At 47.0% G+C, this 20165-nt stretch overlaps 1 protein-coding gene across 1 annotated transcript in view; it reads left to right on the top strand.

The window, feature by feature from the left end:
- The first annotated feature begins 18374 nt into the window (after window positions 1–18374).
- The window catches only part of LOC116891978 (insulin-like growth factor 1 receptor), a 65803-nt gene continuing 64012 nt past the window's right edge, over window positions 18375–20165 (top strand). The window contains exon 1 of the mRNA XM_032893421.1: window positions 18375–18682. Coding sequence (XP_032749312.1) covers window positions 18639–18682 — 44 coding nt within the window. The 5' untranslated portion in view covers window positions 18375–18638. The remainder of the gene's footprint in view (window positions 18683–20165) is intronic.

The raw sequence follows: 20165 nt of genomic DNA, 5'->3' as shown, positions 1-20165 counted from the left end.
CCCTGTAATTAATAGTAAGGGGCCCCGCTTCCTTACCTGGTTGTAAGGGTTCATCACCACATAGAAAAGAGCTTCTGCGTCTATGCTAACACCTGAGTTTTTATGTCAGCTGTAGAGGAGTTGACTAGAGTTATTTACTGGGAGGATTCTTCCTCCCTTGTAGCCCAGTTTAGTCTAGCCTTGCGTTCACTACATAGCCAAGAGTGACCTTGAACTTGGAGTGTCCCCCTGCCTCCCTCCACAGGGACTGGGTTTACGGGCCTCTTTTACCACGCCCTGTTTTAAAGAGTGCTGGGATTTGAACCCAGGCTCCTCAGGTGGCGACAAGCACTACACTAACTGAGCCACATTCCCAGCCCCCGTTTGTGTTTCGAAACAGATTTTTGAAACTTGAGAAGTCTCCTTCCTTGTCTTTGAAGAGCTTGCTTCCTGGCAGCCATTTTATTTGTTTATGTGTTTTCTGTGTTTTAGTGGTCCTGGGGTTTGGAACCAGGGCTTCATTCATGCTAGGCAAGCACACTACCTACCACTGAGTTGCACCCCCTCTACTTGGTGAACTGTTGATCCCCCCTTAGCCTCAGCAGTCAGCCTGTGTCAGTGTACATTCCTAGAACTTCACAAAACCAAACCACCAAGAACAAATCAAAACCCCTGCGTTGAACCTTCCAGGAGTCCTGGGTAAGCCCATGCCCATTGTGGACCACTCAGGGATTACTCTAGAACAAGAGGATTTGAATAGAGTACTGAAATTTAAAAAAAAAAAAAAAAGTCTATTTTAAAATTAATGAAAATTTTATTTGAACAGAAAATTTAAGTACTTGAGAATTATGTACTTATGAGCCAATAAAAGGCTCAGTAGATAAAGGCTGAGGACCTGAGAGAAATTGGCTCCCACACTTACGCTCTGTCCTTCATAGGTATACCATGGCCTTTACACACACACAAACACACACACACACACACACACACACACACACACAGTTTCACATAATTTCCAAAATTAAAAACATCCTTTAGTTCTCTTTATCTTTTTTACTCATACAACCATCCTTCCATAAAACCAAGCCTTCTGCGGTTCTTCCATACGTTAAGGGAACCAGAGGCTCTTTGTCACGTTCCCGTTCCGAGCACGCCATGCAGAAGGTCATCGGGAGAGCCCCATCATCTCTTCTATACCTCCACACCAATAGAACTTGCATAGTTGGCAAAGCCAAGGTGAGAACCCAGTCAAGAGGCTGCATAGAGATAGCAGCCAATATCTCTCTCCAGAGCACTGTCGACCGGCAGGAGACACTCGCTTTCATTGTGTGCGTTGTTCCAAGTGTTCTTGGACCAACAGTGCTGGGTGGTGTCATCTGCCTCAGCTGGAATCCTGAGGAAGCAGAGCCTCTTTCACTTAGAGCAGCCGACAAGGCTGGGCAGTGAACTTCGTCTAACTCCCAAGTACATGTTCTTCTGTAACCAGACAGCTGCTCTGTGATTCGTTTCTGACATAGAGCAGGAACCTGGCTCTCCCCAAAACCAAGTTTGAAAAATGTAGGCAGAGAAGACAGACAGACAGACAGACATTCATTCATTCATTACTTGGGCCTTTAAAAATGTGGTCACAGTGGCATGTAAATGGGCCTAGGCAGTTCTTAAATTGTTGCTTTAAATGTCGCCACCATGGCTTCTGGGCTGGTAAAGTTGGTTTTTTTGTTGTTGTTGGTGGTGGTGGTGGTTTTTTATTTTTTGTTTTTTAAGATCTTTGACATGATTTCTGTGCAGAGGAATGCTACCTCATGCCATTTTGTCCTTCTTCCCAGAAGATGAGCCTAGGCCATCCAGGGGCCACCTCAGGGAATGTGGATCCCCGAAATGAAGCAGCCTCTGTAGGAGGGTTTCAGAGCAAATGACAGTGCTATTGAGCTGGCAGATTGTTTTTGTTATTGAATAACCTGAAACACATCAACAGGTTCCAATTAAATTCTGTTTCTAATTTCACTGATGATCCTTTCAAAAATAACAACTTAAATAGCCAACTTAAAACTTTGTTTTTTTTTTTAAATTGATTTGAAATTTTTTTCTACTTTTTTTTTTTTTCAAAAACTGTGCACATGTGAATGCAGGTGCCCTTGCTGCCTGTGTGTGCATGGTGTATGTGGGTGCCCTTGCTGCCTGTGTGTGCATGCGCCCAGGTGAAGGCCAGAGGTGGTGGTGGGTGTCAGCAATCATCCTCTAGCAATTTCCGCCTTTATTATCATTATTATCTTTGCTACAAAGTCTCACTGAACCCAGAGGTTGCTATTTCAATGAGGCTGACTCGCCAGTGAGATCCCAGGGTCCTGCTGCCAACTCTGCTGCTTTATTTGGCTGCTAGGAAACCAAACGCTTGTCTGTGGAACACCAGACACTTGACCTGCCGAGCCATCTCCCCAGCCCAGGATGGTGTTCCTGATACCTAGCCTTGTCCAAGGGGAAGTGCCCGTAGGACTCACATCAATGAAACAAGCTAATACGCTCTTTCTCAATGACCTGAGGCGTATGCTGATTTGCAGGTTGTTTCTTCAGAAATGCCAAGCATCTTCCAATGGGGCAGAAGACATGCGTCCACTGTACGTCCATGCTCCCCCACGCGCCCTGAGACTTGAACGAGAGCCAGAACTAGAAAGATAACTTGATTGAGGTGTTACTTTTTAACATGTGGCTGACTTAAAATGTTTTATGTGTATCGTCGTCGTCGTTGTCATCATTTCTGGCATGAGGCTTTCTGTGTGGGTGGTGGCAAAGTTCCTGTGGGTTTCACAAACCCCAAGGCCAGGATAGTTGCAATATGTACCCTCTGTGGCCACGGCAACAGGAAGGAGTTTCCTAACCCACAGTGTAGGTGGAAGGTAGATCTATCAGAGAGGATGTTTTTTTCCCACCCCCAAACTGTTTGAAGTTTCCAAGTAGTCTAATGGGACTGCATAAGAACCGTGCTCTTAGGAGTTCTGAACGTTAGGCTTTGGAGGCAGACTATCTCGTGCCGAGATGTGCTCTGGTCGGAATCTCGGCCTACAATACCCTGTGGGTAAAACGGATATTTTGAGCATGACTGAGCTTATTAAGAGCCCTCCAGTGCTTCCTCTGCTGGGGTTTAAAATTTTCAAAGGGCTGGGGAGTGGGTGGAGGGGAGGATTATGGACATGCCGTGTGGAGAGGGCAGGAGGACGGAAGTAACAGGCTCGGGTTGTATCATCTGTGCTCCTGAATGGCACCGGGCCATGTGCCAGTGTGGGCTGAGAATGTCAATTTAGGAAGACACAGTGCAGGAGAACGTTCAGGTGCTGCCCATACAGATAAGACGGGCACCAAGGAAACCACAATTAAGGGAAACTCGTCCGTCTGATCTTGCCCTGGTGGAGAAGTATGTCTATAGGGTGAGAGGCAAGCGCAGGTAAAGAATGCATGTAGTAAAAAGTTTTTGGATTAGAGAGTAGAAGTATTTAAATCGATTTCAAAATCCCCAGTGTTTTTTAAGGAAGGTGTGTGGGTCGTGTGTTCAAAGGGCCTGTGATTTCAAAGATGAGAAATGCTGGTTTTCTGGTGTCCTGATCCCTGTGTTCACTCCTTGGAAGCTCAAACCAGCCCCCTCCGGTAAGTGAGTGAGCGCTGCGGCCTTCATAGCTTGGGTTGCTTGAGCTTCACTTTCTCCATCTGCCAAGTGACAGTGTCCTCTGGTTTCACAGTTCCTGAGTTGCCTTTGCTCCAGAATCCAGTAGCTCATGGGCAGTTTTCTCTTGCAAAAGATGCTCCCAGGCCCCACAGAGGAGCAGAACAATGTGGTGCAGCCCAGACTTGCAGTCGCCATTCCTCCTTTCTCCTCCTTTGTTCCCGAGCCCTTGGGTGAGAGGCCCTTTGGGTGAAATGGAGACCACCCAAAGCCTGTGCTTTTCAGGAAGTGTCACATAGCAGAAGTTGCATGTTCGGCTCCTGCTACAGTGAGTTGAAGACGACCTTCTGCCTTGACCTGAGTCACTGTCATCATTTGCAAAGTGTGTTCTGTTCTTTTCGTCCTTTTTACCCCTTTTCACTTTAACACCGGCTCCGACTGTAAGTCGGAACAAAGCACACACCCTGAAGTACACTGCAGAGGTCTCTGCACCCTGACCTCCTGGCCTCCTCCTCCTGGACGAGGAAACTTTGGGGTCTGAAGAAAGGCAGCTGCTCTCTTGACAGAGTGTCAAGGACGTTGCTACAGGGCTTATTCCCCGAATGAAGGCGATGACTCTAGCTTTTTCAGATCCTCACTTCAAGATTGAGTCCAGACTTCGGAAAACGTTTTTTAAAGAACAGATGTGTGCTAGAGACACTTCCCCAGGAGGGAAAAAAGACTGGGAGTTCCACAGCATTAAGGGTTCTCGGCTTCACAGTTGCTTTGGGGGGCTGGAGAGATGACTGTGCAAGCATAAGGAGCTGAGTTCAGATCCCTTGCATCTGCGTAAAGACTAAACGTGGCTGTGGACATTAATCAACCTGAGTCTTAGGAAACACAAAAGGCTTGCCAGTTACTGGCGTGGCCAATCAGTGAGCTTGGAAACACGAAAGGCTTGCCAGTTACCAGCGTAGCCTATCAGTGAGCTTCAGTGAGAGACCCTGCTTCAACAAATGGAGAGCAATGGAGGAAGACATACTCCATTACCCTCTTGCCCCCCCCACCCATGCAGACATATTCACATACGTTTTATGTGCACACACAAACACATTTAAGCTGATTTGGAAGATACTCACAGTCATGTCTCTTAGCAGTGGCTATATATGCACTGGTTCCTTTGTGTAGCAACTAAACCTCCCATGTCCTTGTCTTTGCCAAACTTCTGTGGGGGTCGTGGGTCCCATTGTGGGAGGTGGCGTGCAGTTTGGCCCTTTTCCATTTATGAATGCCTCCATGTTCACACCCAGGATAAAATGATTCTTGAGCACCCTTCCAAGGTCCAGACTCACCTGTGCTTTATGGACTGGCACTGTCTGCTTACTGGGTTTCAGGTTTTTAGAGATAGTTAGGCTACCTGTTCATTTCCTTCAGGTTCCAGCGAAAATTCCTGTGAGTCATGAAAACCATCCCAGAGGGTAGTCCAGAACATGTCTGGAAGGGGTCGAAAGGGTATAGACAGGAGAGCTGGGGTAAAGGTTCAAACAGGAAGGAAGCAGAAAGCCACCTGTGTCTCCCAGTGTGTGACCTTCCCTGCTCCCAGCCCAGTGGGGCCAGGTGACATCACAGGACTATGCAGACGCCATATACACAGTGTCTGAAAGGATACCAAGGTCGCCCTAGTCTTCAGAGGTCCAGTCTTTGTTCAGTCTCCAGCTCTCACATCCAAGGGTGATATTGGGTGGGGCTGAGCAATAAAATAACCCTCAGTGATGTGTTCAGCGCTCTAGAGAGAGCCAGGTATCTGAGATCAGCAGATAATAGCTCAAAGACCAGATAAAAATGTACAGACATACAGTCCCTAACTAATTGGAAGAGCAGAAGGAGCCTATCTCTGTTGGCGTTTACATCTGAACTGCTGGTCAGGTAGCATCACACCGCTTCCCGTGCCTATGATGGTCCCAGTCTGGACCCGATGTTGTTGTTGTTGTTGTTGTTGTTTTGTTTTGTTTGCTTTTGTTTGTTTTGTATTGTTTTTCCAGAGAGGGTTTCTCTGTGTACCTCTGTTTGTCCTGGAACTTGATCTGTAGATCAGGCTGGCCTCAAGCTCACAGAGATCCACCTGCCTCTGCCTCCTAAGTGCTGGGATTAAAGTGTGTGCCACCAGCTCTGTTCTCACTATTAATGATTTTGAAAATGGTTTTTAAAGGGGAGGGGGCATCTTGAACTTTGAATCCCTTCGTGAACTCTTCAATGGCGTACAGTACCATTTAAAAAACAAAACAAAACTAAAACACCTGGTTGAAACTGAGAAATGATTATTTCCAGAATATTCAGATTCCTGTTGGCACAGTGGGACATTAACACTTTTTTAAAATGATTTATTTATTTTAGTTATATGAGTACACTGTTGCTGTCTTCACACACACCAGAAGAGGGCATCAGGTCCAATTACAGATGGTGGTGAGCCACCATGTGGTTGCTTGGAATTGAACTCAGGACCTCTGGAAGAGCTCCTAACCACTGAGCTGTCTTTCCAACCCTGACATCGACACTGCTTATGCGTGTAGCACAGTTGGTACCTTTTCCCTTCCTCTGCTCACAAAATGCAAGCAAAGTAAAATAAAAGCCAACAGAAGTCTGTGGTGCATGCAAATATGAGAGAGAGAGAGAGAGAGAGAGAGAGAGAGAGAATATGAATGAGAATGAATATATTAATATTCTAAAGATGGTATTTCAACAATTGTATGGTCTTTTTCCTAGGTGCTTTTGAACTATCAGATAGGCCGAATATGTCCGATCTGTGTATTTTTGCTGGTGGTAGTGTTTTTCAGGGTATATGATTATCAGGGACAATGCTTTTCTACCCTCTTGGATAATTTAAAGGTCTACCTGAACTTTTTTTTTTTTAATGATTGCTACATGGTAGGAAAAGTATCTAGTAGGAAGGGTCCTGGGACTTGAACCCAGGACCTTGAGCATGCTAGACAAACATCTTACCTAAGTCATATTCCCAGCCCAGTAAAAAGATATTTCAACTCCAGGAGATGGGGCCAGCATGCAGGTTGGGTAACAACACTGTGTTGGTGTAGTCTAACATATACTCTAAAACAGAGGTTCTCCACCTGTGGGTCAAGACCCCTTTGTGATCACATTACTAGGTATTTACACTACAGTAGTAAAATTGACAGTTAGGAAGTAGCAGTGAAATAATGTTATGGTTGAAGGAGTCACCAGGGCGTGAGGAACTGTATTAGAGGGTCACTGCATTAGGAAGGTTGAGAACCACAAATATTGAGAACTCCAAAAGCCTTCCATGAGGAATCGGAGCAGCGGGATGAAGGAAGTGGTGAGCAAAGATGTGGAAGGCCTCAGAGGAGCAGGCTGAAGGTCACCTGAAAGGCTGTTGATACCCGCGCTGGGTTTAGAACAGGCATGTTTCTTTAAGAGCTGTAACTGATTTCAATGCAACCGTCCACCCTGGAGGTTCAGTTCTGCCGGTCACCCTGTTCAGGTCTCAGCTAATGATGTCATAGTCCTCCTGGTTCGTGTAAACGTAACTGTGTCCGCACAGTGACTGAGCTGCCTAAAGACACGTTTCTCGGGTATCTTTAGGGGTGATTTATTTCATATATGGGCATATGAAGTAGGTATAATAGCATTTAAGATGCCTGATTGCTTGTAGTAAAATAGTTAAGGTTCTAGAAATGAATGAATCTGGAGACGTTAAGAAGTGATATAAACAGGAAAAGGAAAGGCTATGGCAGTAAAAACCAACCCACTTTAATTGAATTGACGTGAGAGGTAACTGTTACCCCTTTCCATGTTTCCCAGAAAAGAAGAGTAGACTGTGGACCACTTTTTCCTCCTTCTTATGGGGAGTTGCTTCTGGAACAAGATGCTACGGTTACCAGAAGCACTGTTTTAGAGAAGATTCTGAGAGATTTTTTTTTTTCTGCCAAACTGCGGCTAAGCAGCCTTAGGACAGCTGCTCTTCCTGTTTATGGGAGCAACTGTGAACAGGGGGTGCGTGTCCATGTACACGTAACCATCCGAATTCCATGGGTAGTCTGTACGCACGGGTGTCTTTCACAGTTTTTACTCTCTCTCTCTGTGAATGGCCTCGCTTTTCATAACAGAACTTAATCCTGGGGCTCATGTGCTCTGCTCTGAGGACTAGTTGTCCTATGGGTGGCACCGGTCAGTCATTTCGGTTATCTTGATGCGAGTATTTGTGTGTATATGGAGAGGGACTTTTTGCATGGGCTGTTAAAGCCTTGTACCTTTCAGACACACAATTCCACTAAAATCAAATGGAAGCGGTGCCATGGGCGGGCACACAGCCATAAGGCACTGACCTGGGTGTGTAGTGACGAATTCACACCATTACAGATTCTTCAGCCATCACCTGTTAGGTGTGCACTTGTCCCAAAACAGGCTCAAACACCCGTTCAAAGAGGTGCGGTCTAGCCAGGTAGTGGTGGTGGTGTCAACAGTGCACACCTTTAACCCCAACATTCAGTAGGCAGAGGCAGGTGGATCTCTCTGAATTTCGAGGCTAGCCTGGTCTACAGAGGGAGTCCCAGGACAGCCACAGTTACACAAAGGGGCCCTGTCTTTAAAAAAATAAATAAAGCAAACAAACAAAAACAACAGCCAAAGAAGCGTCCAAGCAATGATGGGTGCTTGAGGCCTCCCCTCTGAGCCTGGCCTTCACTCGGTCCTAACCACCTCCCACCCCCTCTCCCACTGATTTGCCCCTGTGGAGCACAGACCTGCCTTGTTAGGAAGTGAGCAGCCTTTGAGAGCCCACACTGCTTCACATAACTCTGTGTACAGTACCAGAGAATGGAAATAGGGCTGGGCGCACGAACAAGCAGAGGAGTTATAAATAGAGAATACTCTCTCAATTCCGCTTCAGTTAGTCATGGAGAGACCGTGTGAGTTTCATAAACTTATAAGGAATATACAAACAGTTCCAAATTTAAAATAACTTAGAGTAATTTTTAAGTGTGTGAAGGGTATTTTTCCCCCCGTCCTGTCCATTTGAGCATCTGTGACAGGCAGTCATAAGTGATCCTCATCTTTATGTGCTCGAGCCTGCTAAGAAGGGCTGCAGGGGAGGCAGCAGCTGACCATGCCTCATCAGCTTGAGGGCCTTGTTTGTCCTGACCCCGGTGCCGGCTCTCTCCCTGTTCATTTCTTCCCTGTATTGAAGTCTGCCTGTGTTTTTCAGATTTGTATGTAAGTGTTGAAATAGGTTGAAAATAGCATTTTAGACTATTTAAAAGTATCCCCAACACAGGTATTAGGAAGGTCTGTGAGAACGTGATGCTGACATAAGGACGCTAAGGTCGAGCCCCATCCTCTGTCGCTATCTTTTCTGTGGACTGTCTCTCCTGCCCTTCCTCTTCACTCTCCCCTCTGAGCAGACCTTCAGTGTTTCGGCTTCCACATTCGTTTGTCCAGCATTTCTACAGAGCCCAAGCTCGTCTGTGCGTTTGATTTTCTGTAGGTGGCGCAGGTAGCATGCTGAGCAGAGGGGAGACACATTCCACACCGTGGATGACCATTTCTTTACAGATTATGCCCACTGAGACAGCCCTGCCTATCAAAAGAATGGCCTGAGTTAGTGTGAATGGAGTTAGCCAAAATACAGAGTCTGGAGTGCAAACAGACCCTTCTCACCGCCTTACCTGGACCTCAGTGTCCACCATCCCTTGTCTTTGACGTCCTTCCCCCTTCCAAGTTTGTCAGTGTTTCCGGCATTTCTACTCCCAAGTACCTGTGATATTACCACTCCACATTAATAGAGAGGCTCACTTTCCCACAGTGAGAATTGGTACAGCCGGAAGCCAGGGCTAGTAGATACCATGCCAAGGGTGAATCTTGAAAGCATTGTTTTAAGTGAAAGACAGTGGTCACAGCAGAACACCCTTGTTTGATTCCACTAGGCTTCTGGCAGGAGAAGTGGAGACGAGTAAGATTAGTCATTCCCTGGAGCTGCCCCCCCCATGATGAAAATATGCTAACATTGATTGTGGCAGTATTTGAACAACTCTATGAAGACACTCAAAATCACCAGACTTTCTACTTTGAAGTATGTATGTGTGTGTGTGTGTGTGTCTGTCTGTCTGTCTGTCTGACTGACTGTCTGTCTCTGTGTGTGTGTGTGTGTGTGTGTGTGTGTGTGCGCGCGCGCGTGTGTGTGTATGTTACGAAATGTGCAGGAAGAAGAAAGGAAACTCATGGCCCACAGTGGGCAGAGGAACCCCTGAGCCCGCTCTGCTCAGTTGGCCTTTGCTATTTATTGAAATTTCCTGCTCTCCATCTTTGGGTCAGCAGCACCTCGGTCCTCACTCTTCCCACCCAGCTTTCTAGTTATAATGATGCTATTTATAACTTTCCTCCTCTGGCTTCTTTGTTACCCCTTTGCAGTGTTTGTTTTCCTATTTTCTCAATACTCTGCCCAGCACTGCTTGGTTCCCGAGGCTTCAGTGATCCCGTGGGCATTGTCAGTAGGCGATTGTTTCTTTTGCTCATTAATGAAATGTTCCCAGATGCTTCAGCAGCTGAACTCTGTGGCTTACCTTCTGTCCTGGACTGCGCGATGCTACTCGGTGATTTTCCCTGAGCCTTCAAACTGTGCTTTCCCAAGAGGAGGACACACTGAACTGTTCCCTGACTTAGAAATTTTGTCGGGGGAGGAGATTCCTACATGCGCCTCAGCAGCGTGTATGCGGCACTTTGTGGGAACACTTTGTAGGAATCGATTCTGTCCTTCTACCTACCATGTGGATCAAACAGGCCATCGGAAGGGTAGCCTCTGCATTTACCCACTGAGCCATCCCACTGGCCCTGGCTCATTTTCTTTTCTTCCACGATAAAGTTTCAGTCTTACCGAATGGTATGAATAGGTAAAGAGAACTGCGTCTATGCTGTTAAAATGGGTTTGCGAGGGGTAGTTCTTGAGTGAGGCATAGCCGTGAGCTAGCAAGGCTCCTGGAAGGATGTCATGATCACCTCTCAGAATATCGTCTCTGAGCATTTGAAAATCTAAGCCTGATTAAGTACCACCTACCCTGCGTGCTGTACTGAGTAGACTCATTGGGACAGAGCTGACTCTTGAGGGGCCTGTAGTCTTTTGGGTCTTGTTGGTCTGGTTCCCTGCTATCACAGTCATTTCCTGTCAGATGTTCACTATGCATCTCTAAGGAGAGAAGCTTCTCTATCAGTGTGCAACTTGGCAGTGGCCCTTGGAGACACCAACAAGATCCAACTTGGTGGCCAGGCACGGTGGCACACGTCTTTAATCACAGCGCTCGAGAGACAGAGGCAGGCGGATCCCTAAGTTCAAGGCCAACCTGGTCTGTGGAGCAAATTCCAAAACAACCAAGGCTATTCAGAGAAACCCTGTCTTTGAAAAAATAAATCTCAGCTTTTTAAATTTGTGACAGAAAAAAAAAAATGCCCAGGAGACTTCCATTGGCTGCAACTTGTTAAACAGAGGAAACTGAGTTGATACATAGTAAGGGGGGGTGCGGAGCTCTTCCAATGTGTGTGTTTCCTAGTTTTGTCCTTCAGACTGAGGGATATACCTCAGAGAGTAGAAAAGGGTGCTAGGACTTGTGGTTAATTTCGCCCTTATGGTTGCATGCTTTAAAAGAAAAATACCGTGAAAACAACTCCCCTGCAGCATGCCTTTCAGACAGAAGAGCTGTTCAGAGCTGGGACCACACACCACAGTGGGAAGATGGGTGGAAAGGCTGCTGTCATCCATTGGGGACTGTGAATGTGATGCCCGGCATATGGCACAGCAGCCTGATCCCCTTGCATGAGTTCTTTAATCTCTCCGATGTCTCCAGTTTGGCCATCTCTTGGTGAAGGATGTCTACCCTTTGCGATTGTTAGGGGGATTAAATGATGTATAGACGTAAGGTGCTTAAAGTATCATCGGGCACATGGGAAATAACGCCGAAAGTTAACTCCATGTTAATAAGCGGTCTTGTATTTTGCCTCTGTGGTATAAATTGGATTTATATAAGAGAGACTCAAACAGCTATTATGGAAGGGATGACCTGGGAAATTTCAGCGATTAGAGGCTCAGAATGAGTCCACTGAGTATGGACATGTCCTTACTTTTCACATCCGAGTCTGAGCAGGTTGCCCGAGCCATGGCAGACCATAGTTGATCTTTCGGTCTCAGCATATTCCACACTGTTCAGACTGCTCCTGTGCTATTAGAATAGGGTTGCAAGCATGTCGGAGAGAGCAGCCCTGCGTCCCCATGTGCCAGACCTTTATGAAGCACTGGGGTGTGAGCACTACAGGAAGGTCTGCCTGGGAGAGCCAGATCTAGATCAGCGCTGTCTGGACGTTGAGGGGCACTACCTGCAAAGCAGTGGGCTTCCCCGCACTACTTCGAGGACTGTCTAGGGGCTTTGTAGATGTACTTGGAATTGAGATGGGGACCAGCCTGTGACTCTGGCCAGCTGTGACTACAAAGCAGTCCTGCAACTTTGAAGGAGTAGAAAGCAAAGAACAAAGCCAAGGGGGAGCCAAGGGGAGAAACAGTGTGTAGCCCTCTGTATACTCCCCAAGAATCAAGAAACCTCCCAGGTGTGGGCACATTGTCCAGGGCCCTTTATCTTAGGAAGCAAGCCAACCCAGAGCAGTTCAGAATCCTTAGAAGGTCAGTAAGGAGAAAACGACGTACAGCATCAGATGCTGGAAAAGTTAGGAGCTCTCATGCCCAGTGTGCAAACACATCAAAAAAACAAGTGGTCCTGTCCACACCCCATCCAGCCTGCTGTGCTCCAGGAGTGTTCTGCTCAAGGACTGCCCCTCCCCTTCCCTCCCCCCCAACCTGTGGAAGTTCTCAATCTGCTACAGCCTTTCTGCTCAAACAGAAACTGAAATAGCTTTGGATTTTGGCATAAAATGATATCTCCTCTGGATCTGCCTTCTGCCCCTCCACAGAAGGAGGTGTCTTGGTTTGGTTCACACTGGTTTGGTATGGTGTGTGGTTTGGTTTGGGTTTTGGCATTAGGCAGAGAATACTTTTACCAGTGTGTCTCTCTGCCCAAGCTTTTAAGACCCTGGTTGCCACGTGAGCTTGCCTTTGCTGTGCAACAGCCTGTGTAGTGGCTACAGTCTTCCAGGCAGTCTTGCTTAGACACTGTTTTAAACTCTGGACGCTTACTCAGCAGCAAGGCAGGGGAGTTCTCCTTTTGACGTTGCAGAGACCGTAAGCATGTTAGGTTCTTGTCTTCCTTTTGAAGAAAAACATTCTCCTTCCTTCTCATTCTTACTCTCTGCCTCTGACCCTCTCCTCTTGGCTCCCTCCCCCTGGGGGGGGCGCCCCCCTCTGTGTGTGTGTGTGTGTGTGTGTAACTATTTAGTCCAAGAAGCAACACAACATTCATTCCATATGATGTATCCTCATCTTACCTGAGCTGGATAATTTATAAAGAAAATAAGTTTCTTTATAGTTCTGGAGACTGAGAAGTCCAAGAACGTAGTGTCAGCCTCTAATGAGGACCTTCCTATTGCATTGTGGCATAGCCAAGGCATCACTTGCTGAGCTTGCCTGCACGCACTCTCTTGCTCTCTCTCTCTCTCTCTCTCTCTCTCTCTCTATATATATATATATATATATATATATATATATATATATAAAGATACTTCTCAGAGCTTGCAATCATTAAAGAATTTACTGACAAAAGCGAACACAGGCCAAACTAAATGCAAGGACCCTGGGGAGGAAGAGTTAAGGGCTGATGTGTGAGGCTTGTTTTTCTCTCCTAAAGAAAGGAAGAGGAGTTTTTAAATTTGCATGCTGACCCTGGACCTGTCTTTCTGGTGATTGACACGGGGCATGTTGTAGCTTTTCTGACTGTTTCAATAAGGTTTTGTTTTTACTGTCTTCCCTGATTAATTCCGAGGAATAGAACGGCCTCGTGGGCAGAATCAATTTGCTTCCCTCCCTGCGTTAGTTCATGGCTTCCGTTTCCTCTCTGTAAGGTTGGGCTGCCCTTTAACCGTGCCCAGGTGCCCCTCCTCAGGAGCTGGAGAAGAGGTCCCCTCCTTTCCCCCATAGTGCTGTAATTGGAAATTTGGTTAGTGCACTAAATTTTAAGTTTTGGCACTCAACGTAGAGCAGCCATCCATCCGCTGGCGAGATGCACTGCCCGGGGCTTTTCAAGAAATCCCTTAATAGTCCTGAACACTAATAATATTTATATACATCGAGATGAGACAAAATTTACAGCAGGCTTCTGAAGCTGGTTCCAGGACTCTCTAATCCCAGACGACCCTGCCTCCCAGAATCCTCCACACTGTAGAGAGAGGAACACCACTTTCCTCCCCAGATTTCTGGAGTCAGTCCTCTAGCAAGCAAGTCAGCTCTCTTCCCTCCTCTCTGTCTTTCTGCATGCCCCCTTTCTCTGCATGTCCCCCTACAGAAACTCAGATGCGCTTTTGTTCACAGTCAGCATCACTCAGCGTTAAGGGGCCCACTGACCTGGTGTCTGCCCAACAAGAAGAGTTCTATACGTAAAGTTGGTGTTTTAACTCTACTGTTCTCGGTTGGGAAGAAGTTCCCATCTCAGGCCTGGAACAGGGCTCACCGCGTCTCCCATGTAACAAATCCCTTGTCAAGTATTTATTCCTACTTCTCTCTCTCTCATCCTGGGAAGATGTAGCATTAACATTTTTGGGAAACTGATTCAAGACGATGCACAAGGTTATTTTCCCCTGCTTTTTTGTGTGATACGGCTTTTGCTACTACATAGCTATTTGACTTTCTTATCTATTGTGATGTGTCCCTTTCTTTCCTGTGTAAGTAAAGGGCTCCAGAGTTGGCATTTGGTCCCTGTTAATAATCGCTGCTGATAACGGTGAGATACCTAATCGGCTTCCCTGTCTAATCACAGAGCCTGGTGTTGGCCGATGGCTGCGATGGCTGCGATGACTGCCTATAGCTAGTTTCATTGAACTTCGCGGATCTGTTATTCTGTGTGAGCCGTAGATGGATAACATAATAGACAGCAGATTCCTCTCCTCTCACCATTCTTCCGTCTTTCTGTCTACTCTGGAATCATGCCTGTGCCATACAGCATGATGACCTTTCTAGTGTGAAACCCTAACCCCTGTCTAAAGCCTTGAGCCATTCCCTGCCGTCTGTCAATCGGTGTGCCTGTGGTGCCTCCCTGAGCTGGTCCATTTTGTTCCTAGCAACATCCCAGCCAGTATTTACATGAGATCCTCTTTGAGGGGTGGTCCTGATGCCCCTCCCCATCGTCCTTCCATTTTCAGTGCCAACCTCACTGTCTCTGGAGACCTTTCCAAGCATCCGCGGTACTAGGAACACCATGCGCGTGGTCCTCCCTGCATCCCTGGTGTGGCATCCTTTCCCTGAGGCCAGGGACTGCCACCGTACAGTCGTACAGGACGTCCAGTTGCCCGGCACACAGGTGCAGCATACATCCAGTAAATCCTGGGTGGATAAGTAAATGCAGAATGGATCGTCGACTTCTGTTGTTAACAGATTAAAAAACAAAACCAATGCAAAGAACTTCACTGCTTGTTTAGACCCCAAACCTTGACATAACCTGTGCAGCGCACGTGTTTAATTAAGTCATCAAGATAGATCATCTTCAACTATGCCATTTTCTGATGTCTTTGAGTGAAGGATTCAATAATAGCGTGTGAAGCTAGAAACATGGTAGGCTGATAAATCACTGAATCCATTTCACTGTCCTCCGGGTAATTGCTATGGTAGACTGTGTCTGTATTCTGACACTGGGGGCTCCTGCAGCTTATTCTTTTTTGGTGCGACCAGAGATAATTAACTTCTGTTCATTTTTTGTGAGCTGGAATAGACGTCCAGAAACAGCCAGACGCTAGTTACAATAAACAAATGTCGTAAACCAGCTGAGAAGTCTCTCCACCATCTCTCGAGCATGAGTGAAGTCAGGTCTTCCCGGTGGATCGTCCCGGTGCATGTAATAGGTTTCTCTTCACCTGAAGAAGTTCAAAGATCAGCAGCTCAGTGTTAGAGAGCAAGGCTGTGACTCTTCAATACCGATTCTCGTGTTGCAGTGACCTCGCCACTTTGTGACTATAATTTTGCTACCAATATAGCTCATAGTGTACATATCTGATATGCAGAATGTCTGATATGTCACCCCCATCCAGGGGGTCACCAGCCACAGGTTGAAAACCACTGATCTAGCAATGCCAGCCATCTTGAGAGGCCAAATTCTTTTGAACTCACCGTGTTGCTTCATGAATATCTGTGCAGCATTTCTGTGTTCCAGTCAGCAAGAAAGAAGGACGGACGGATGGACGGACACACACACACACACACAGACACACACACACGCACGCACGCACGCACGCACACACACACTTGTGTTTTTAAAGGAATGTTCCAGGAAGCTCTGGTACATTTTTTTTTGCTTATAGCCCATCGGGTGGAACTTCAAACACACGGCAGCCACACTTTGAGCCACAGTGGGGGTTAGGAGGCATCGGAGCCAAAGAGATGACAGCATGCCCAGCCAATACCGAGAACTCCTACACGGGAGGGGAAATGCCCTGATGTTTCTGTGGAGGGATGACTTTAGAGTAAAACCAAGATTACTTAGCCTGGGCAGCGTCACGAGCACTCTGGTTTCCTTACTGGGTGACGCTGCTGACTTAAGCGTCGACGTTCTGCCATCTGCTTTTAAATGCAGTGACACAGGAATCCTTGGCTGTGACTTACAGCTGTGTAGACAGGATGGTGTAAGACTCCAGAGAACATACTGACTCAGTGCAATCAGTTCTGGAAACTGATCCTGACAGTGTGCAAAGGTACCCACAGAGGTGGCTGTGCTCATAGGACAGTAATGTGCGTTCATCGAGGGCACATTGGATGCTGGGACACGGCTGTAATGGTGAGATTTAACGGGACTGCTATATGGTGGCAGTATCCATAATCAAGTCTATCCAGTGCTTTCTCAGTGGTGTGGTTTTTTACATACAAGTATATGTAGTCATACGCCCATGCACAGGAAGAATCCGGGAAAGACCACATCATGAAGGGTTGGCAAAGTGGCTGTTTTGGGGGCAGATGGGCTTGCATGTTCGTTACGTTATCTGTGGTTACTGGGGTTTGCTTGGTTTGGTTTTGGTTTTAGTGTGGAGTTTTTTATAATAGGAACATGGAATCTTGACTCATTGGTACATCACAGTTAAAATATACATATTTATATAGTTTTGTAGTATTTCCAAACAACCCCCCCCCAAAAAAAATCAGGTACATGTAATACTAACCGGGTTTCTTTTCTTTTCTTTCTCCCTTCCTTTCTTCTTTCCTTCCTTCCTTCCTTCCTTCCTTTCTCTTTCTTTTTATTTATACATTGTTCACATGTAAGTATCATAGGCCATAGTATGTGTTCATTCTGACATACTTATAGATGTGCGTAGCAGAGTACCTGTTTTGGGGGTGTGACTTTTAGATCTGTGATTACTGGACCCAGCCTTTAACTTAACAAGGCCCACGTGTAGGTGGTCTCTGCGTGTGGTGTAGGAACCCTGTGTCCTACCATCCTGTACCATCTGAACTGACAACTTGCTTGTGATCTGAAGGTTGTGTTGCGAAGAGAGGTAAAGGCTTTAAGACGGTACAAGCAGACACAGGCATTACCAAAGACCTTTTGTAAGCACTGTGGTGCCTCGATTGTAGCCTTTCCCTCCTTAGAGCCCATACTTACTTCTGTGCCCACAGCAGAGAGTAGCCCCTCCACAGCCTTGATTTCTTTTTCTGGAGTTTGAGGAGACAGAGGCCATAGTCATGCAGTGCTTTGTGAGGGGTGTGGTTTGAGCTTGCTGTAACCCAGAGGTCTTGACCGGTCTCACGTTGTAGTCAATACTTTCCCATTGCTCTGGTAAAATACCGTGACAGAAAGTGTAGCCAGAGACAGAGGTTTATCTTGGCGTACAGTCCCAGAGGGGACAGAGTCCATCGTGGTGGGGAAGGCCTGGCTTCAGGCTTGTCACAAAGGCAGGAAACACAAAGTGATAACACTTCACCCACACACAGGAAATAGAGAAGTGAGGCCAGGCTGTAAAACCTCAAAGGCTACCAGCAAAGTACTTCCCCCAGCAGGATGCTCCCTGCTAAAGGTTCTGTAACCTCCCCAAACAGACCATCACCAACACAGCCAGTTGTTCACATCCATGAACTTGTGTAGGACATTTCTCCTTCAAGCCGCCATACTTGATACGCCTCCTCTCTTCATCGCTGCCATGTGTGTATGGGGGAGGGGCATTCACAGGCCAGTGTTCTGTGTGTGGTTCAGGCATCCACCAGGGTCTTAGAATGGGATTCTCGTACAAAACTAGGCTGAAGAACATAGGGCCTTTTATAGTCCTAGTGGCCCTTATTGTCTGTGTTTCTCTCTGTTCACCTGTCTCGAGGGCTCCCTTTTAATGGGTGTAGCCACCCCACTTTACAGATGATTGAAGAGGTCATGGGTGTTAGATGTTGCTGGCTCATCTCATAGCAAACCAGGAGAGAATGGACTTGGGGTGTGTTGTGTCTTTACCCAGGTAGAATTCACAGATGGTGAGATCTGTGCAGATCTCAGAGAAGGCGGCTTTCCTAGCCTCCCTCTGGTACACCATCTAATGCGGGTGGTGGCAGCAGATGACCCAGGGCAGGCCGTGTAGCCCCTCCTCCTCACCATCCTCTCCCTCTGTCCCCACAGTGTGCCCAAGTGTGTGCGGGAAGCGAGCCTGCACTGAGAACAACGAGTGCTGCCACCCGGAGTGCCTAGGCAGCTGCCACACGCCTGACGACAACACAACCTGCGTGGCCTGCCGACACTACTACTACAAAGGCGTGTGCGTGCCTGCCTGCCCGCCTGGCACCTACAGGTTCGAGGGCTGGCGCTGTGTGGACCGGGATTTCTGCGCCAACATCCCCAACGCCGAGAGCAGTGACTCAGATGGCTTCGTCATCCACGACGGCGAGTGCATGCAGGAGTGTCCCTCAGGCTTCATCCGCAACAGCACCCAGAGGTCAGTGGCGCTTGTCCCCGGACCCAGCAAGGTTCTCTGCTGCATATCCCCTAAGGGTAGGACCATCCAGGGGTTCATACGGATGGATCTGTCAGAGGGTGATAGCTGAGCTTGTTTTAATGAGAATCTTGGAGTGGTGCATCTGTTTCCTTTCTTATGTGTTGGCTTGCTTTTTTTTTTTTTTCCTTTGAGAGCGCCTTGCTAGCACTAAAGAGTAAAAATTAGCTTGCCGGCCAGGTGCTCCCGTAGCCTTGCTCTGGTACACATGCAGAAGCGTGAGAGGCGGAGACTGTAACTGCAGATACTCCCTCTCAGCTTGCTACTCTAGGCCAGTGAAAGCTTTGGCAGTCCAAGAGGGAGCAAAGATAATCCTCACCAGCACTCCCGAGGCCGGGGAGCGGATCTCCTACTTCTCAGTTCAAGCCAGCCATGTTTTCTGCCAGAACCCGCTTTCTCTAGGCTCCGTTTCTCTGGTGCCTTCTGCCATCTTTGTGGCCACTGATGTTCCTTCCTGGTCTTTGAGGCTTCACCGTGGAAGCAGAGCTGTTTCTGACTGAACAAGCAGTGCTTCCACAAACTTGTCATGGGTGGTAATCCTGAAGACAGGATGTTATAACTCTGGACACAAAGGACAGTCAGAAGTCTGGGGTTGCTGTTTCTTTCCCTGAACCAGAGCAGAGGACTTTGGTGGAAGGTTAGGTTGTAATTCATCCTCTGCCTCCTGTGCTATACACACGCACACGTCTCTCAACATCTCAAAATGCAACTAGGAGGCTCCAAATGCTGCTCTCCTTTAGCCTTTGAACCAGTCTCCAGCTTAGAGAGGCCCCGGATCCAGACCTCAGCTTATAGGAGGGCTAGATCCCATCTCTGGTACACAGAAGGCCCTAGGTCTAGTCCCCAGCATTGCTAACAGTTCTGTAATACAAAGTGCATAGTTTTGCCATAGTCACTTTCTATAAAAGATGTTCAACACATATTCAGTAAAAAGATTCCTTTTCTGCTGTAGTATTTGAAGACACCTCCACTGTAAGCTGACCGCTGGATCAAACCAAAGATTAAATGTTCTTTTACAATGCTAGGATGAAAAGCAAATTCCTCCCTGTTTCATTTCTGTACCATTATCACAGCAAAAAGGGAAAGATTAAATATTTGTAAATGATTAAGCCAGGGACCACAATGACTCAGAATTGTATAATACAGTCTACTAAAAATAAGGCAGCCGTATTTTACTCATGTGTTGGCAGCCTCTGTTAGTCAGCTGTTTGTTACTGTAACAAACTACTTGAGGTGGACAGTTTATGAGGAAGAGAAGGAGGAGGAGATTGGTTTTAGCTCTTAGTTCCATTGCTTTTGGCATGGACGAAGGTCAGGCAGACCTCCCAGTAGACCCTGTCTTACTAAGCGGTTGACTAAGCTATTACAAGGTGGGCCTTTGAAGACCCTCTGTATCTAAATAATCACACAGTCTTGGGATGTAAAA

Source organism: Rattus rattus, chromosome 2, assembly GCF_011064425.1.
Source record: "Rattus rattus isolate New Zealand chromosome 2, Rrattus_CSIRO_v1, whole genome shotgun sequence".
In the NCBI taxonomy this organism is placed as follows: Eukaryota; Metazoa; Chordata; class Mammalia; order Rodentia; family Muridae; genus Rattus; species Rattus rattus.
Note: the sequence above shows the minus strand (reverse complement) of the source record. Positions and strands in the feature narration are given on the sequence as shown.